Genomic DNA, 18,510 nt, shown 5'->3' on the forward strand with positions numbered 1-18,510 from the left:
AGAGCCGCCTTTCTATTGGCCGACTCTCCTCTGGTTCTTCTCTGCTATTGGGGAAGAGCGGCTGATGGGCGGGGACAGATGCTGAACGACAGCTGCCGTGGCGAATGGACGTGCGCGCGGGTCGCTGTGGGCGGGGCCGGATCGGAGGGCGGCGGAGCCAATGGGAGCGGCTGCGGGCGCGCCGTGCCGGGAGCAGGTAACGCGCGGGGCCGGGGGAGTCGGGATCGGGACCGGGACCGGGATGGGGATGGGGATGGGGATCGGGATGGGGATCGGGATGGGGATCGGGTCGGGATCGGGATGCGCTCCCGGGGGGATGCTGCGGGCTGCGGCTGGGGCGGCACGGGCCCGGGCCTGACCAGCGGCCGGCGTTCGCGCGCATCTGTCTGTGTGTGTATATACGTACGTAGGTATATTCTCAGTTAGGTGCGTATTTTATATATGCATATATAAAAATATGTGGGTTTGTACATCTATCGCTCACGGGCGGTGGCGTCCCTGCCTGCCGTCGCGTGTTCCTCTGGAAGCGCCTCCGGCACACCCTGGGTAGGACAGGCGGGGACAGGGACATCTGCGTGGCCTCCTGCCAAACCTCTGCCTGGCCCAGGGGCCTGACGGTTTGCTTCAGGTGTGTGTTGGCTCCGTGTCCGACCGGGGGGCAGAGCAGCGCCGGAGTGTCCCTGTGCCTGCTAGCACCCGAGTGGGACTCAGGGAACAGCAGGGACACCCAGGCTCGGTGCCACCCGAGTGGGACTCAGGGGACAGCAGGGACACCCAGGCTCGGTGCCACCCGGGTGGGACGCAGGGGACAGCAGGGACACCCCGGCTCGGTGCCACCCGAGTGGGACTCAGGGGACAGCAGGGACACCCCGGCTCGGTGCCACCCGAGTGGGACGCAGGGGACAGCAGGGACACCCCGGCTCGGTGCCACCCGGGTGGGACGCAGGGGACAGCAGGGACACCCCGGCTCGGTGCCACCCGGGTGGGCCGCAGGGACTCGACCCCACCCGGGTGTCCTTGAGTGTCCCCGATGTGTCCCCTCCAGCACCTGCTGGCTCCGGTGCCCGCAGCAATATCAGGACAACGCGCGGAGCTGCTCCTGCATGTGAAGCCTGATCCAGGCTTTGGGGCTTTACTGGTCTAAGTAGGTCTGCAGGGCTGCAGTGCCTTTACTTGGCTGAGAGAGTATTTGGGCTCAGTGCTGGCAAAATAATCCTTCTGACTCTCCTGGGCAGGGTCTGATTTCAGCTCTGCCAGCAAAATCGCCCTTGGGGCTCTGTGTTGTGCCTTTCTTGTGGGACAGAAGAAAGCAGTGCTAGTTCAGCTACAATGGAGAGAGAAAGCTACAAATCTTTACAACTTTCTGTAGCATCTCCTGTTATTGTTTGTGACCCGAGGCTGAAAGTGAGTGGTATCTGCTGGTTCTTTTTTAACCACTGAGAGGGTGTGTTCCAAGTTCCCTGCTATTTTAGCAACATGCCCATTCTGGCTTTATTGGCAAGAACCTGGGAATCTTTCCTCAATAATTTTGGCCCCACCACTTAGGATTTCTTAAGAGTTTTTTCCTTATCTTCATATTTACCAACAGGAGTGGTTGCTACGGCCAAAAACTTAGGAGAAAGTCAGGCTGTCTGTGTCATCCTGAAGCTTTCTCTTGATCTAAATATAGCAAAGAAAAAACAATTCTCTTCATCTAATTGCCATCAAAGAGAACAATATATGTAAGCAGGAATTTTAACTCTTAAGGGGATAATTAAGTATTCTGAAAGCTATAGAAGCTGTTCTGTGCTGTATATTGTACTGGTATTATTTGTGATGCATGAAATGCAGAGCAAAGGATTTAGGTTGTTTGCAGCATAAAAATAAAAGGCAAACTGAGGTTAGATCCTAATGTTACTGTGAACTGGCAGAGTTTTATGAAAATCCATAAGGCTGATTTATCGCAGTTGAGGAAAGAGAGCCCTTGCATGAAGGAAAGGGCATCTGGAAAGAGAGAATTGGTGACTCCTGCTTTTCTTCAGGCTTCTCAAGACTCCTATAAATGAGAAGTAATTGTGTTCCCACTTTGGCTACTCTGTTACAAGCAGCACTTAGTACTGACCTAGTTTTTGTCACCTTTCCTTTTTGCCATACGGTTTTGAGAGTTCAGTCTTTTGGCTCTTAAACGTTGTGTGAGTTTTTGAATGGGATCTGATGGTTTGATTCCCTCTACAAAGGCAAAGAGGAGAACTTTGCCTGATACAGCCTACTGGGTCAGTTTGATGATGGGCTGGCATATGTTGTTCAACTTCTTTGTTTAATGTATTTGGCAGAACACGCTCTAAAGCTTTCTGTGAATATAGAGACAGCTCACATTCCCCCCACCCCAACCCCAGAAGCTCCTTCTACTGCCTCACCCAGAAAGGAAGTGTGCTTGTCTTGGTGCTCTGTGTTTTCCATTCCTGAACTGTTCTTTCCCCTTTTCAGCTCAGCCACAGTCAGTGTGCACAGATGTATTTGCTCTCCTGTGTTTGAGTAGGAAAGAAGGTTCCCATGCTTACCATTATAGAGTATACAGCATCCTTGTGATAGGTAGAAGTCATCTCCACAAGGCCTTTTTCCTTAGTTTAACTAGTGAAATGATACCGGAAAACAGTGTAGCTTTGCAATACACCTTTCTTGATTGCCTGGTGCTCTTTGGCTTCCTTTCTGTTTGGCAAGCAAGCTCCAGGGCAGAAGCTTTCTCTTTTACTCTGCTCAGCCCAAAGAGTGCTGCTGTGCTGGGTACATGTGTGAGAGTCACCAGGCTGCTCCTTCTTCTCCTGAAGGAGACAGCTTAAACCGCAGCTCTCTCCAGCAGCCAGCACAGCCTTGGTGCCGGCTCAAAGTGCAGGTCTGATGAATAAGTAGCAGCATTAGGCAAAATTCCTGCTGGGTCCTTAGTGGGGCAGAGGGGCAAGACCAGTATTCCTGCCTCCATAAACCATATGTCCAAGGCTCCTGCTTAGCTGAGAGCCACACTGCCAGAGGTGTTGTGGACCTGAGGTGAGGGTGGGCTGCTTGTCTGGGAGCGAGCAGAGGGCTTGTGCCTGTAAGGCTTAATACTACTGGAAGGGAGATGGCGTGGTGCTTCCTTTTCTGTATCTGGGCACTGCCACTGGGGCTGCTTGCAGAGCCACTCTGGGAGCCAGTTCTGCTGGAACCTGGCCCTGTGAAAACAAAGGGAAACAGGTACCTTATTGCCTTTTGCTGATGCGCAGCTGGTGTTAGCTCCAGAGAGATGGAGGCTGGTGGCATAACCCCTTTGGCTGGACCACATATTTAGGTCAGTTTAAGGCAGCTGGGAGTACAGTCTGAGTGTTTGTTGAGGGCTGGTTGCCACAAGAGCTCTGTAAAATTCTGGATTTGTTGAGGTGTGTTTGTGTCAACCCTCACTGCAACCACAGCCTTATAAACAAGAGACAGTAAAGCTGCATTCCAGTCTGAATGTGCTTGCTGACAGGAAGTATCATTGCATCTTTGCATGTCCGTATCCTTGTTGAGGGAGAATGCCCTTAAAATTGGCTGTATTTCAACGGGAGATTATTTTTTTTCATGTAATTGTGAAGGTTAGTAATTGGTACTGTCATTTTGCTATTGGTTTAATTCCTCCAGTGGGCATAACAAAGGCCTTGAAAGTAGGCTAATTAGCTGTCCCTTTTAAATCCTCTACAGAATTGCTCTCTTCATGTAGCAAAAATTGTTTCTTAAATACTGCGAGAAGAAGTTGTTTAGTATTCTCATTGGGTTGTTAAAACCTAAATATTGCCCCCAACCTATCAGAAAGTCTTATTTATTTCTTCCTTGGTCCCTGACATAGGCAGAAAGCTTTTAGAGTTATTTAAATTCCATAGGTCACAGATCCTGTGGCATGCATAACTTACCCTGATCCTGAAGTATGACATGACTGAATGACTTATGTACCTGACTTCTTTAAAAGCCTAAATCCTGTAACTGAACCAGAGTCCAGTATCCCAACTGTGGAATGGGAGCCCTTATGTGCTCAGTCAAAAGAGTATCTTAAGCACCCAGAGGGGAGATTTTGGTCTCTGTAAGAAATCAGCACATAAATGCAAGTGTTAAGCAGCTCACTCAGTAAGAACTCAGGATTGCTATGAAGCTGACTGGCCTGGTGTTTGTTTCCCATAACTTTACCACTTTTATCACTGAAAAAGGAACAAAATAATATGGAGAAGCAAGAGAAGGCAGGGGAGGAGCAGATGTCTGAAAAATGTTTCACTGGGGGAGACTGAGTTGATGTTCTAAAATTTCTTGAAGGTGTCAGATCTGTTGAGGAGGCTGTGAAAGAAAGGGGGATCTCCCACTCCTCCCTCTTTCGTTCTTCCAAAGCAGATTTCAGTTTCTTCAGAGAGAAGCAAGAATATCTCCCAGATCTCCACAGTACTCACTCTGACCTCTCAAGCTGGCTGGCAGACAGCAGAGTGTGCTGGTTGGACGGTGAATGCATTCAGATTTAAGTGACTGTGTCCAAATCACGTGGCTTCTTCAGCTTCCTCTTCTGAGTTGCATCTATTTCCTGAGACACATGAGCTTGGATAAAGTACTGTAGAGGAGAGCTGTTCTTAGAACGCATTAGAGGTATGGGTTTGTTTATGGACAGGTGGCAGAGAATCAGAAAGTGACTTGATTACTTCAGTTGTTTTTTTAAGCTGATTTAATAAATACTGAAAAGAATTTTCCCATTACTTGCCTTTAAAGCTTCCTGAAACCCTGACTTTAAGGCTATTCTGCAGTATCCAAGGCAATGTACCCACTTCCTCTTATGTCTAGAAAAGAGACCTGTTCTTTCTTTCCTGCACAGTGTCACTGCTTTGCTTGCTTTTCTGCACAGCTGTAGGTGAAAAGAGGCCAAACATTTCTAGCCCCCACTTTTACACTCAAAGTTTTTGCCCATAGTAAAAGAGTTTTGCTTTTAATCACAAGACAACATAAGGAAAAATGCAAAAGTGGCTCTCCTAAGGAGAGAGGTCTTTCCCTGACTACGCAAATCTCTCCTTGTCCATGGGCAAAGAGAAGAGTTGCTTATAAAATTCATCTGGTTAATAAACAGTCATAACAGGGAAAACAGCATATAACTCCTGATTAGTGTCTTTTGTAAAGCTGAGGCTCCACGTTACTAAGAAAGTTCTGGTACTTGCCGATGCTTGCAGAGTATTGTGTAAGAGCTGAGCTCTCTTAGCTTTCTATCAGGCAGACAGCATTTGAGTGAAGCTTTGTTTGGCCTGTGAAAAATAAACACTGAACGCTGAGAAACCTCCTTTGTGGAAGGAAAGGTGTACTGATGAGAGAGGGAAAATAGAGGTAGCAGCTGTGAAAGCTGGGGCAAAATACTAAGTTTCTTCAGTGCTGCGTTTTGCTGATCTCCCTGATTGCAAAAGTCACAGTGACTTTAACTGAATGGATTGTTGTGCCTGGGGTGATGGCAGACTAAATCAGCTGTTAGCAGAAGATGGAGTTATGTGGTGTGCTGTAGCCTCCCTGCCAAAATTGTGCCTCCTCTTCAGACTTCCAGTTGTTTCCACTGTGGTGTTCACTGTTTTCTTTCCTTCTGGTCTGCTTGTCCCCTCAGCCTTGAGTAGTGCTTGGCTGTGCCCTTCCTGAGTGCTCTGTAGGGAAGCAGCGATGATCACGTTCATGAACAATTCGGACAGTGAGGAGGAGCCCTGCAATGAGAGAACATCCCTGATGTCTGCAGAGAGCCCTCCAGTACCCTCCTACCAGGACAGCCTGCAAGCCTCGGAAGCAGGGGAAGCACAGGCCCATAGGGTAGGTGTGCATCCATCCTGGGGAATGAGGACACGGAGTGTGATGACAGATGTAGTCCTGCTGCCCCTCAGTCCCTCCGGGCTGACTGGCTTCTACGGTTGGCTGTGGCCAGTGTTGTTTCCCTGATGTCACTCAGCCAGCAGCAGCACTGCCTGTTCCCATTTCCTCCACTATGACTTTTTCCCCATTTTTATCTCCATATATACTCCTCCCTTTTCCTTCCTTTTGGTAAAGATACAGGCTTTTAATCAGGACCTGATGCACATATGACTCTTGCAGGATATCCTTTTTAGCCTTTTTGTTTTGCCAGACACCCTTTGTCTGCTCTGGTCAAATGCAGCTAATGTTGGAACAGAATCCAGTCCAGCTGCCAACAAAGCAGCAAGGTAAAGCAAGCACAGCATTGCTGGGCAGGGAGGAAATTGTCAAGCTTTTGCCACCTCAGATGACATTTCTTCTATCTCAACTCTGGTTATCTTGCCCTTCATGTGCATGTGTCTGCCTATATACTTGCACTTGAAGAGGCCCTTAGATGTTCATGGTTTTGGTTTAAAAACCCCATAGCAACCTGTTTGCAATAGAATTTCTAATTGTATCGTTCAGTTGGTATTATAACTAGTTGGTACTAGTTTCTATTACGACCCAGTTGGTGTGCTGTGGTGGCCTACAGCAGCCTCACAAGAGATGATGGAATAAAGCTTGAACACAATCTTACATATTTGCTAATATTTCTTTCCAGAAGAGGCGAGCAGGCAGCAGCCGTAGCCCAAACAATATTGCTGGTGGAGAAACATCTGGCTCGGGTGTTCCAGTGAGAGAAAGCGCCCTGGAAAATGAAGAGGAGGAACTGACTCTGAAATATGGAGCAAAGCATGTAATCATGCTCTTTGTGCCTGTCACCCTTTGTATGATTGTTGTCGTCGCCACCATAAAGTCAGTGCGCTTCTATACGGAGAAAAACGGGCAGCTGTAAGTGGGGTCTGCAAACAGCCTCTGAGTATGTGGGACCCACAGCTTCACACACACCTCCGTGCACACGTCTGTGCATGCAGAGTGCTCCCTTGGCAGGCTGGGAGAACCCTTACACAGGTCAAGGTGGCTGTGTAAACATACAGAGCCTACTAAAGTATGCTACGTTCACCTGTGCAAGTTTTTTCCATACCTGCATTTGTTAGCGCTGTCATTAGGGTGCCCTAAACAAAGCCTGTGAGCAGCATTAACAATGGAGCTGCTTCATTCTGCAGCATAAAAGGCCCAGGCTGAACTCCTAGGCTGTTCACTCACTAGCTGGCAGCAATCAGGGAATAGCATGTTCATTTGGATGAGTGTCTCATTTCCTGGTGATATTTCTGGTTCCTGAAGACTCATCGTGTGGATACATAATTCCATCCAGCTCTCGCTGACTGTGCCTGACTCCTGGGGCCTGTCTCCTGGGGCTCTAACTGTGCTTCATATATCAGGTGGAGAAATGGGGACTGTGGTCCCTTGAATTGAACCAAAGGAAACAAAACAGGGTGGGGGGAAGGGGTGCAGGGTGGAGAATGGGTAAAAGAGTCCAAGGCTCTCCTACTAAGTGTGGAAAGAGAGGATGTCCTCCCTTTCAAAATAGTACCTGGGATATATCTTTATAATTATGATGGAGAGGATCCAGCACACACAATAAAAATTCATGGCCTGGAGAGCAGTTACTAAAATAAAGTAATTTATACTCTGGCTCTTTTTGTTTAGAGCTCTGTGAGCCACAGCTTCTCTTGTAGGAATGTGCTTTTGATAAAGACCACCAAATTTGAGTTGATAATTAACTTGAGCCCAGCCCCTTCAGAGACTACATCTCATATTTGCTGTCCTTGACAGCCCTACCTCCCTTTCTTTCCCACACGCAGAGAGGTCTGGTTTTATCTGGGGCGGTCAGTTAGAAGAGATTGTATATACTTTATGTAGCTTTTGCTTTTTCCTGCAGGATCTACACCCCTTTCAGTGAGGATACCCCGTCTGTGGGCCAGCGCCTCTTGAACTCTGTGTTGAACACGATCATAATGATCAGTGTCATCATTGTAATGACTGTGTTCCTAGTTCTGCTCTATAAGTACCGCTGCTACAAGGTAAAGTGTTCATGCCAGAGCCTTTTCCACCCATTCCTGAGCTTGAGTTCAAGTGGGCCTTGCGTGTCAGTGCGAAATAGAGGCACTGCTCTGACTAGTTTATTTCTTAGCCAGGCAGGTACCAAACAAGCCTTTGTCAGTGGTGGTAGAGCTGTGCCCCTGCATACGCTTTGCTGTTATTTAGTCACTAATGGCAGGCATTTAAAAACAAGGCCTGCTACTTTGTGTTACTCAGGTCTGAATTTTCTCCACTTGGTCCAAAGGTTTTGCCATTTGTACTTATGGACTCAGTTGTACCATTTACTGTGAATGCCTTCTCTTAACACATTTCAGACAGCATTTGTGGGAACTGGCATTATTCCTACCTGTAGAAGCTCTGGTGGAAGAGCACAAGGGTTGGAGGGAAAGGTGCATTCAGGTTTTGTGGTGTCCAAGGAGTTGTTATATGTGGTACTAGCCCAGCATTTGAGCTCTGGCCATTGTTGCTTTTTAAACTTGACCCAAAGATGAACTTACTTTACAGCCTTGGGCGAATCCGTCCCCTTCCCCACCAAGCAGAGAGAATGTCCTCACCTGTCTAAGCTAGGAGCCAGTATGGATACCCATGGAAATGCATAGGACAGATACTTAAAAACCCCAAACCAACAAAAACACTAGGAGACAAAATACTAAATTAAAGAGTCTGGGACAACTGGAACTGGCTGTCCCTCCTCTCTCACTGGCCTTGAGGGAAGGCAGGGTCTTTGGACACTGGAGGAGTGCAGGAGACTGTAAACCTGCAGTACTGTGACCTGTGTGGGGGTAACAGCCCCTACAATCACTGTCTCTTCTTGTCCTCAGTTCATCCACGGCTGGCTGATCCTGTCCTCTTTGATGCTGCTCTTCCTCTTTACCTACATATATCTTGGGTAAGTGGGAATGGTGCAGGTAACCTGGAAGTTCAAGGCTCCTTTACCTCCTTGCAAGAAAGTCTCCAAGTTAAACAAGGAAAAGAAAGTCTCCCCTTCTCCAAATGGAGGTTTTAGGATTGTTAGAACCAGATAGCTTTCTTTTTTAAAAATGGAAAATGAGGTCTTTTATAGGCAATGCCTGATTTTACAGTGCAGTGGGAAGTGATACTGTGAGCATGAAATGAACAGGCTGAACCTTGTGGTTCAGAGGGGAGCAAGTGGAAAGGAATCCTCATGTGCTGAGTTGCTTCTATGATTTGTCCTGCCTTTTTCTTAGACTACGTTGATTCAAGCTCATTCCCTTGACTCCCAGCTCAGACTTTTAACTTGTGGGTGACACTTGTTAAGAGTTTTCATGTTTAACTGTCAGCATTGTGCATCTGGTGGGATGACACTTCTGTGACTTCTTTGCTTGGACAGTCATGTAGCCACAGGCCAATGTTCAGTTCAGACTTGAAATCCTGCCTGCTCAAACCCTTGGAAATGCTGCTGAACTTGGGACTAGGGCCTAGTGTGGTGCTTGTCTGCACACACAACGTGTCCATCTCATGCAGGAGGAACAGAGAACTCAGAGCAGCAATTGGCCACAGGGCAGGCTCCCCTTTGAAAACTGAGAGCTGCTTCCATTCTGCTTCCTCCTGGTGTAGCTGGGGCCTTGTTTGTTTAACTACAGCTAGTAGGATGCCTTACATGTCAGTTACTTTTATTGCTTAGCTAAATTTTCTTGTGTTCCAGTGAAGTATTGAAGACGTACAATGTGGCCATGGATTACCCCACTCTGTTCTTAGTCATCTGGAATTTTGGAGCTGTTGGAATGATTTGCATCCACTGGAAGGGTCCCTTGCAGCTCCAGCAAGCATATCTCATTATGATCAGTGCTCTAATGGCATTGGTTTTCATTAAATATCTCCCTGAGTGGTCAGCATGGGTGATTCTAGGTGCAATTTCTATCTATGGTAAGTCTGGGTTGTGGCTCTCAAGGTGTGGTTCCTGGAGAGGGCACTCTGAGGCAGTCTTGGGACTGTGTATGACATTCAAAAAACAACTTTATGCTGCTACCAGCTTTAGACAGAAGCAAATGGGCAATTAAGCTGACTCCCTACCTTGTCTCTTGTTCATGTAGGTAGTGTACTCCTAACAGGTCTTTCAAAGTGGATCACCAAGTCAGGGAGGTACTGAGCCACGCCTAAGTGCATAGTAGAGGTGGTTGGATTTTTATCAGTAGCAACCTGATAGTCCTGCAGGTTTCATTTATTGTTACCAAGGGATCATAGATTTTTGTATAAGTTTCAAGAGAACCTGCAGAACAAGAGGGATGCAGGAAGCAACATTCAGATTGGGGCAGAGCTCTGATGGAAGAGAGAGGGTAGGCAGAGGTACTGGACCAAAGGCCTTCATTCATGTGAAACACAGAGCGAGTGTACGTAGTGATGGATTGTGGGACATGAACGAAGCACCTCCACTCCTCCTCTGATTAAATCTAACACCTCGATGAAATGCTGTTGCCTGCTTTCAAGAAAATAATGTGGTTTCCACAAGAGGCTTTTTATAGGATTAGCACAATGAAAACTCTTATTATTACATTAAGGCTTGGAGATGGTATTTCAAGTGCACAGCATTTTCAGGGACTAGAACAGAGTTATGCGAAGTGGTGGAAACTGCCATTCAGGAAATCATTCAGTTAATATTGATATATGTTATTTTGAGGGAAGAATGACTTTTTAAAGGTAAAGAATGTAAAATATACATGTTAGTTCAAGATAAAATTGTCTTGCCCTTTTTTTTTTTTGCAGATCTGATGGCTGTTCTCTGTCCCAAGGGGCCACTGAGAATGCTGGTAGAAACTGCACAGGAGAGAAATGAGCCCATTTTCCCTGCATTAATATATTCCTGTGAGTAAGATTAGAATGTTAATGTTTTTAGCCAGATTAAACTCTTATTAAACTATTTCTGTGTCAAATCAAAGAGTATTATTTTAGTTACTTCCTTGCCCTAAGACTGGTACGCATTTATATTATGGAACAGACCATTTTAGAAGGCCTTGTTTATCAGTTACAATAGTGCCAACTCTAAATAGCCAAAGGAAGTCACATTTGCCTTGTGAAGCTGAAATGTTCAGAAGATTTATCCTTTCATGAATACAGTGCAGAACATGCCACTTTTTTCTGCATAGAAAAGCCTGCGTAAGGTGGGCAGTTGTGTTTGCAGAGTTCTGTGATTAGGTGATGCTCACTCAATAACTTATTCCTTGTGCTGAGGCTGCATTCATTCTGCAGTCCCCTCTTGCCCTGTGTACTGTACAGATGGCAGTGCTTAGAATATTTTTGCTTTATTGTTAATTATGTGGCTGCTTGCTTTGCAAGTAGTGCTCTGCAAACAAAATCACTCATTTCTTCCCTGGCTTCCTCAGGCTGTTTAACTACCATGCTGTCTGGTGCCCTTATCCACAAAGGTATAGATGTGCTTAAGGTTGTCAGAAGGCAGGACCCTCAATGGTCATGGGACCTGGACTCAAGTGCTTCATAGACCTCAGTGACCTTTCATTGTATCACTTGTAAGATGAATGGGTATTTCCATGTTCAGTGCTAAGCTGAGGATGCCTACAACCTGATTTTTTTCCAGGTATTTAATGTTATATAAATGCTTTTATGTGTTCCAAGCAGAGCCTTGGTTGGCTTCAGCTGCTGTCCCTTTTACTGGAGATTGTTATAATGAACAGAGACAAGATGAAGTCTCTCACATGCTTTAGTCAGCAAACAAAGAATTTATCTAAAGGAGAATGCTGTTCAGCAAATAATAAACACTGAATGAAAAGTTCTTGTGCAGAATGTTAGTGTCTCCACTGCAAGATCATATTTCATGACTCCCTCTAGATGCAAAAGCATCACCTTCACTGAGCTTGTAGTGGAAAAGCAGGCACTGTGTTTACCTTGGCTTATTTTGCTTAGTTTAGCGTCTGTAAAAACAGGAAGACTGATACACACTTAAATAAACAGATATTTTGAGTTTCCTTCCACTGATTTTGGAATAGTTTGTATTCCTTCTTAATTTAGGGATCCATCTCAAGAATAAACCCCCAAACATCCTTCAGTGTTACTGGAACCGAAACAGAAATAGGCAATATTTTGACCGGACGGAACGAAAACAAAAAGGCAGAGAGAAAACTAGCACTTTGACAACTCCTGCATATCCCTCACTTGTGTGCTGTACCTTTAGCAGAACATGAGTAAGCTGTTAAGTTAACCTGTGGTTACCTTTCGTACTACCATCATTTCCTGGGAAAATCTTTTCTCTGAAGAGAAGGGCCAGAAACCAGGAGAAAACAAAGGAGATGAGGACCCTAGTTCTGAAATTTTGCTTTCCTTAGCCCACAGAGAAGACTATGCTGACTCTTAGCTATATGTGCTCTGGGACTTTCTTAAAACCTAAGTGGATGCACTGCCTTCATTTTTTCACACCTTGCCTTCTCAGCACCTAGGGAAACCAGCTAAGAGTGAGTGTTTCAAAAGCATTTACAAGGGCAAAGACCTGTATTTTTAGGGACAGCTAAATACTTATTTCCTCTGAGCTATAGTGACAATGATTTACACAGCCTTTCTTTCCTCTAGCTGCCATGATGTGGACAGTTGGAATGGCAAAGCCAGACACAGCAACAAGAGGACCAAGGCACCAGACATGGGATGCAGGTTTGTTTACATGTCCCTCTTCTATACAGAGCACTGTCTCAAGGAAATAATGTGTATGTTTAAGACTGTAAGTAAATGTAAGTCTCTGAATCCTGACATGCATTTTTTTCAGTATTGTTAATTGTAGAACGCAGTGATGTTCAGAAACCTGCTTTTAGGACTTTTGCATTTCAGGTGTGACAGTACCTTCTAATACTGAAGCATAAATGTATGCAAAGGTTTGATAAATGAACATGCTGTTTATTTCAGGATAAAGCAGCCAACATACTAAGGAATGGCAGGGACACAATACTGCTTTGAAACTGGGCACAGAGCAGGTGCAAACTACATGCTGAGGTGTACAGAATGCTTCTGTTGCAGCAGCAGCATCCTGGCAGACTGACATGGACTGGAGAGTTTGTCAGAATCATGTATCATGGACTGGAGAGTTTGTCAGACAGAATCATGGCTGTTTCAAAAAGCACTTCCAAAGGCTTGGTCAGATGTGGTTTAGCAGGGGGAAAAAATGAAACCTGTGAACAATGAAATGTGTCTGCTTTCTACATGTGAACACTCAGTTCCAACATCAGTGTGTCTCAGGGCAGGACTTTTCTCATAAATGGTTGTCCTCTTTGTCATCCATTTTTGTCATATGGTCATTAGGGAATACCTGAGCACCTCCACCACAAAGGTATAACAATGAGGGAGTGCATATTAACTTTACTTGGCTTTACTTGTCATTCTAGCCTGTGCAAAGCAATGCTTGGGTCTGTGTACGTGCTCACTTGTTAAACCCACTGAGCTCCTGGGTGGCTGCCAAAGAAGCTGTGAACACGTACCCTTGTGACTGGTTCAAATAATGTGTTTTCCTCAAAGCCACTAAATGTCTGCTTGAACTAATCCTAATGATCACACCTCCAAGAAACAAAACCTTTACCCATTCCAGGGCAGCTTCATAGAAGTGTGGATTTCATGCACTAAAAACAAGTTCTAAATGTAGCTACCTCTTGTGTTTCTTTTTTTTGTCTGCTCTTCTTGACCTGTTTTTATGGAACCAAGCAGAGGATGGGAGAGAACACCACAGGAGCCCTTCACACACAGACTCTCAGATATCAGAGACGAGGAGTCCTGTTCCAACCCGCCCTGTCACTTCTTTAGAGGAGCTTGAGGAGGAGGAAAGTAAGCAAAGCTTTATCCCGTTTTCAGTCTAGTCAGAGCCTGACGTATTTACTTTTTGTGGTTAATGCTGTGTTACCCAGTTTGGTCTAATCCCAGTTAATTTGAAGACTTGCGACTTGTTGAGCAACGAAGATCTTGAGTCTGACTTCTTGCTGCTGCAGAATCTATTCTGGGATTGTGGTTCCAGTGACATCTCTTGGCTATGTGTACAGTTTGAACAGTTCCTTCTTTCCCTTGCCTCCTGTCCCTCTCTATTCTTGTGCTTTCTTAGCCAGTATATCTATAAAGTGGCCCAGGAAAGCACCTCAGAGAATGAGACTGACCAAGAAAAATTAGTGGGAGGCAAGGCTGGAAGTCTCAGCCTCCTTGGAAATGTGTGGATCCAGGTTTGTAGTCAGGCCTGGGAACCTTCACCTGCTCTTAAGGGGACCAATTTGTTCGAGAGGAAGCAAAACAGGAAGCTCAGAATTAATACTTGTTTTCTTTTTCCTCTTCTTTTAGGGGGTGTGAAGCTGGGCCTTGGAGACTTCATATTTTACAGTGTGCTTGTTGGGAAAGCAGCTGCCACAGCCAGTGGAGACTGGAATACTACACTTGCCTGCTTTGTAGCCATTCTCATAGTAAGTGAGCAGGCTTTTAAAGGCTCTGTTACACCTTGTTTAGCACAGCAGTGTTGCCAGAAGTACGAGCAGCTGAGCACTGCTAAATCACTGCAGGTAACATGCTAGATATTTATGAGAAATGACACAGTGCTCTGTCTATAAAGACAGGCTTTAAACAGCCACTGAAGCAGAGTCATACAGACTCAGAGCAGAGCCAAGTGATGAAGGGGGTGAACCAGGACCAGGAAAAAACAGTTACAGCTGAACTGTTGTGGTGTTTGTTTCAGCATTAAATGACTGGAGACTTTTGTCAGCCACAACAGCCAATATTAGAAATGCCACATTGATTACCAAGTCTGGTTGAAAAGGTTAACTCCCTAATGCTAAGGAGAAACACTAGTAAGAAGATGAAGACCTGTTTTGTTCTAGTATTTGAGCTGGAAAAAAATGGAAAGGAAGGAGACTTAAATCCATGGAAATTATCAGTAAAAGCAGATGACAAACATACTGTAACTGCTAAAGGAGTCAGTCCTGCCAGGTCTAATGACCACACTGTCAAGTTTTCACCTCGGTAGAAAATGATTGCTAGGCACTTGCTGTTTAATCAGCATCCTCATGGAAACTAATGAGAAAGACAATGGTAGAATTTTTAGAATGTAAAAGAAAATCAATTATCATGTCCTTCGGCTGCTGTTTCCCCAATTAGATCCTCAGGATAGTGAAAGTGACATTCACTTGTGAAGACTGTGGATCAAAACGCCCGAGAACTAGAAACAAACTACTTTAAATAAAGTGTGTTGAGTGTAGCTTTCCTACCCCACAGGTCAGAGAACCTACAGGGTCACCTACCTCCGTATCCTGGGGTCCAGCACTGGAGAAATCTTCTTACTTGTCTGTCTGTGAAGCCAAACGCCACATTCTGTGTCTTTTACAGTGTTCTTAAAATTTGTTCTGTCTCCTTTTGCAGTTTCATAATCTTGCTGCTGTGGGGCCTTCTGGTTCCCCAAAATGTCCCTTCAGTGTCCAAGCAGTAAGCACATTTTTAGAGGTAGATGTGAACTAAGGAGCAGGTGTAGGCCAGATATTTTCACTGAGAGTGAAAGAACAGAGCCACAGGCTCAGGTGGATTGTAAACAAACTTGCAGCCTAGAAACACTTAAAAAACATATTAAAAAATCCTATCTGCCGATCTTCAGCTAGAGTGTATTTTTGGAGCCTACTGTCTCTGAAGTTTTGTCATCATGGAGGAATTAAAAAGGGCTTTGTTAAGAGAAGGAACTGATACATAAATGATACATAGTAGCTCAGGCAGCCTCCAGTGCTGTACAGTGCATATGGTTTATTATCTGTATATTAAGTTGCTGGTGACAGATGTTTCTGGTCATCTTACCATATCTCCTTGTGTTTTATTTTCTCTTCTCTCTGGCAGGGTTTATGCTTAACACTTCTATTACTGGCTGTTTTTAAGAAGGCACTGCCTGCTCTTCCCATCTCCATCACCTTTGGCTTGATCTTTTACTTCTCGACAGACAACCTTGTGCGACCATTCATGGACACCCTGGCCTCTCACCAACTGTATATTTAGAAGCAGTGGGAGTTAGAGGATTCTTTTTCAAGCTTTGCTCTGAAGTATGGTACACTGTTTGGTATAGGTCATAAAGTTTTTACACTTAGTGCCATATATTTGTAAGGAAAACACTAATTCTGTAACATGCTGTGTACTAAAAGTCTAATAGTTATGTGTTAAACTGAGATTTTTCACAGGATTCTTGGTGAAAAGCCTGGCTCCTTACTGATGTCAGAGTGTTACTTTTATGTCATTTGATGTTCACAGTGGCTGTTGTGAGCACAGAAACCTGTATGTAGCATGGAACACTGGAGAGGTGAGGGGTCTGATCTGATCTGATCTTCCAGAAGCTAAGGTGTTTTAGCCCTGGAAATTGCAGTCAAGTTTAAGCCTGCTGTGCAATTTCTGAGTCTTCATACATTTGAAGTATTGTGCAATACAAGGTGTAAGTTATTAGAAAAGCATAGCAGGCAGCATGCGCAGAATAGAGCAGCATGTGAGCGTTAGAAGAGTGAGGCTGAACTTTGTAAGTTGGCTGTTGAGCACAGAACATCTGTTGAAATTGTCCCATATGCCTATTTATTCTGACCTTAGTTAGACACAGTGAGCCATGTTAGACAAGGTGTCAGTGGTGGGATGTTTAAAATCAGGCTTCTGGCTCTGAGTGCATCCCCCACTGCAGCAAAGAGCTGATGGAGGCAGGGCTGCTGCCTGTTCCAGCACATCAGATCCTCAGTGTGGGAAAACAGATACTTTCTGCTGTCTCCTCTCAGCATTTTATTTTTTTTAAATATTCTTCTGGGTCCATACTGCAGTCCTCAAACTACCCAAACGTGCAAGTGACTGAACAACTCCAGTAAATCAGACGTGTTACTCATTGTGTGTGTTTCTGGTCTCATTTCTGTGCATTGTTGTAACTACTCCAAAGGAGGAATTACCTTCCCTTTATGACGAGGTCCTCTCTTACACTGATTGACACTTGGTTTACCTTGTTTTTTGTACTGTTTAAAGATTATTTTTTTAAATTACAAATTTTTAAATAGCTATTCACTGTCAAAGGGACTCTTTGGGAAATAACCTGTCATAGTTTGTGTCAAAATATTGAGGTGCAAACTTCAATCTGCTGTTACATTACTTCTAAGAATAGTTACAACCTTAAGTGACTTTGTTAAAACACCCCAGTGCTTGACACCGGTAAAAATATATAAGTCTGACTGAACCTTTACGTTTTCTCTACCTTTGAAAGTAATTTTAGTTCTACTCTGAGAGTCAGTTTTTCATTAATAGCCAAGTTCTGTGATTTTCTCTTTTCCCTGTTACTTGAATGTTTGTTATGCAAACAAGCTGTGTTTTCTTTGACAGCTGATCAATGTCAGAATATGTAACATTATACAAGATTTTGTGAATAATGCAACGTCAGTGAGAGATGTAGAATTTCATCTCTGAAAAAATCGTTTTAGATAAAGTTTTGAATTACACGTTTTTAATGTAGAACCTTTTTCTAATATCAAGTTAATCTACTTTGATATTTAACAAGAACATCATGCAGATGATTCAAACTAATTTTTAAGAAGCATGTAAGGGTTTTTAGGAGTTATGTGTGTATGTCTCAGTCTGGACAGTAAGTAATTCTTGCTCTTTATTTTCTGTCCTCATTTCTTCTATTTGCAAAGTTTGGATTTAACAGCTGCAGAGTTAACAATTACTAAGAGGTATTTCCTTTGGAAATGTAAATCTATGTGCTGATTTTAAGTTTTATGTGAGAGTTATTTTTTCTTGTCGTTTGTTTGTGTTTGTTCTTTTTAACTAAAACAGTTATGAGGCCAAATTGGGTTACAATCACTGGCAAGTGTGATTTTACTTTTTGAGTTGAGTGGTGTAGAGAGCATGTGAAATATTTGTATGTACTGGAAGAAAAATCCTGCTTGGCTTATCAAGGTTGTAGCATATTGTTAGAAACAATTTATATCTATGAAAGCAGAATTGATACTTGAAGGAAACTGGGAGGCGAACCTACAAGTATTGAAAGATCACTACTGGAGTTGGTCCTTTTCTGCAGATACCTGCTTGCCAAAGATGGGCCTTTCACTGAGCAATTCTGCAGAATTTTCAAAAATTGTCATTTGAAAGGTAACTGAGCAAGAGATTCTGTCAGTGCAACAGAATGTATTGTCCTGGTGAGTGATAATGTGTATAATGGAGTGGTTATAATTGTGTACAAGTTCATAGGTATTTACTACAAATATATATGTGTTTGTGTGTGTATATACACACATACATGCAAATTTTAAAATGACTTTGAATTATTTCTCATTTCTTTGGATGTTTTCACCTGTGCCTAAAGTGAAGTTTTGTTTGTGATGTTAATGTTGTGCAGCATGGCCTAAGCTGTGAAAATGGAAAGGGCAGGATTTACTCTACTTATTTTTTGGCTACTACATGAGATATTGACTCAGTGACCTGGCAACTGGAATGAGCAAAGTGCTTGTCTGCCTATTGTGTTCACTCACCAGTTTCAACTTGCTGCTCTGAGCTGCTGTCTCTTTCACCCTGAAGAAATCCTGATAACTCCCACTGATGTGCATCTCTGAGAAAGTGCAGCTGTCAGGTAGGCTGGGGTGACACCCTTCTTGGTGCTGG

At 44.3% G+C, this 18,510-nt stretch overlaps 1 protein-coding gene across 5 annotated transcripts; it reads left to right on the top strand.

Moving 5' to 3' along the window:
• The first annotated feature begins 109 nt into the window (after positions 1–109).
• Positions 110–16,748, top strand: PSEN2 (presenilin 2). Of its 5 annotated transcripts, none has more exons than XM_071579741.1 (11): positions 110–196; positions 5,609–5,805; positions 6,545–6,774; positions 7,766–7,907; positions 8,748–8,815; positions 9,593–9,813; positions 10,651–10,749; positions 12,466–12,543; positions 13,582–13,701; positions 14,203–14,321; positions 15,733–16,748. In XM_071579741.1, the coding sequence occupies exons 2-11, from the start codon at positions 5,662–5,664 to the stop codon at positions 15,886–15,888; spliced, it is 1,377 nt and encodes a 458-aa protein (XP_071435842.1). In that variant the 5' UTR covers positions 110–196; positions 5,609–5,661; the 3' UTR covers positions 15,889–16,748. The 5 variants fall into 5 exon arrangements, with proteins under 5 accessions (XP_071435842.1, XP_071435862.1, XP_071435869.1 ...); XM_071579761.1 differs by having other exon boundaries at positions 13,585–13,701; XM_071579768.1 differs by having other exon boundaries at positions 6,548–6,774.
• The last annotated feature ends 1,762 nt before the right edge of the window (positions 16,749–18,510 follow it).

The sequence above is a fragment of the Pithys albifrons genome, chromosome 2 (assembly GCF_047495875.1).
Source record: "Pithys albifrons albifrons isolate INPA30051 chromosome 2, PitAlb_v1, whole genome shotgun sequence".
NCBI lineage: Eukaryota > Metazoa > Chordata > Aves > Passeriformes > Thamnophilidae > Pithys > Pithys albifrons.

Excerpts from the sequence above, each read along its gene's own strand:
- PSEN2 (XM_071579741.1), top strand. The coding sequence starts at position 5,662 with ATGATCACGTTCATGAACAATTCGGACAGTGAGGAGGAGCCCTGCAAT. Across the intron at positions 6,775-7,765 it reads ACGGAGAAAAACGGGCAGCT|GATCTACACCCCTTTCAGTG; the intron begins GTAAGTGGGGTC and ends TTTTTCCTGCAG. Across the intron at positions 10,750-12,465 it reads CCCTGCATTAATATATTCCT|CTGCCATGATGTGGACAGTT; the intron begins GTGAGTAAGATT and ends TCTTTCCTCTAG.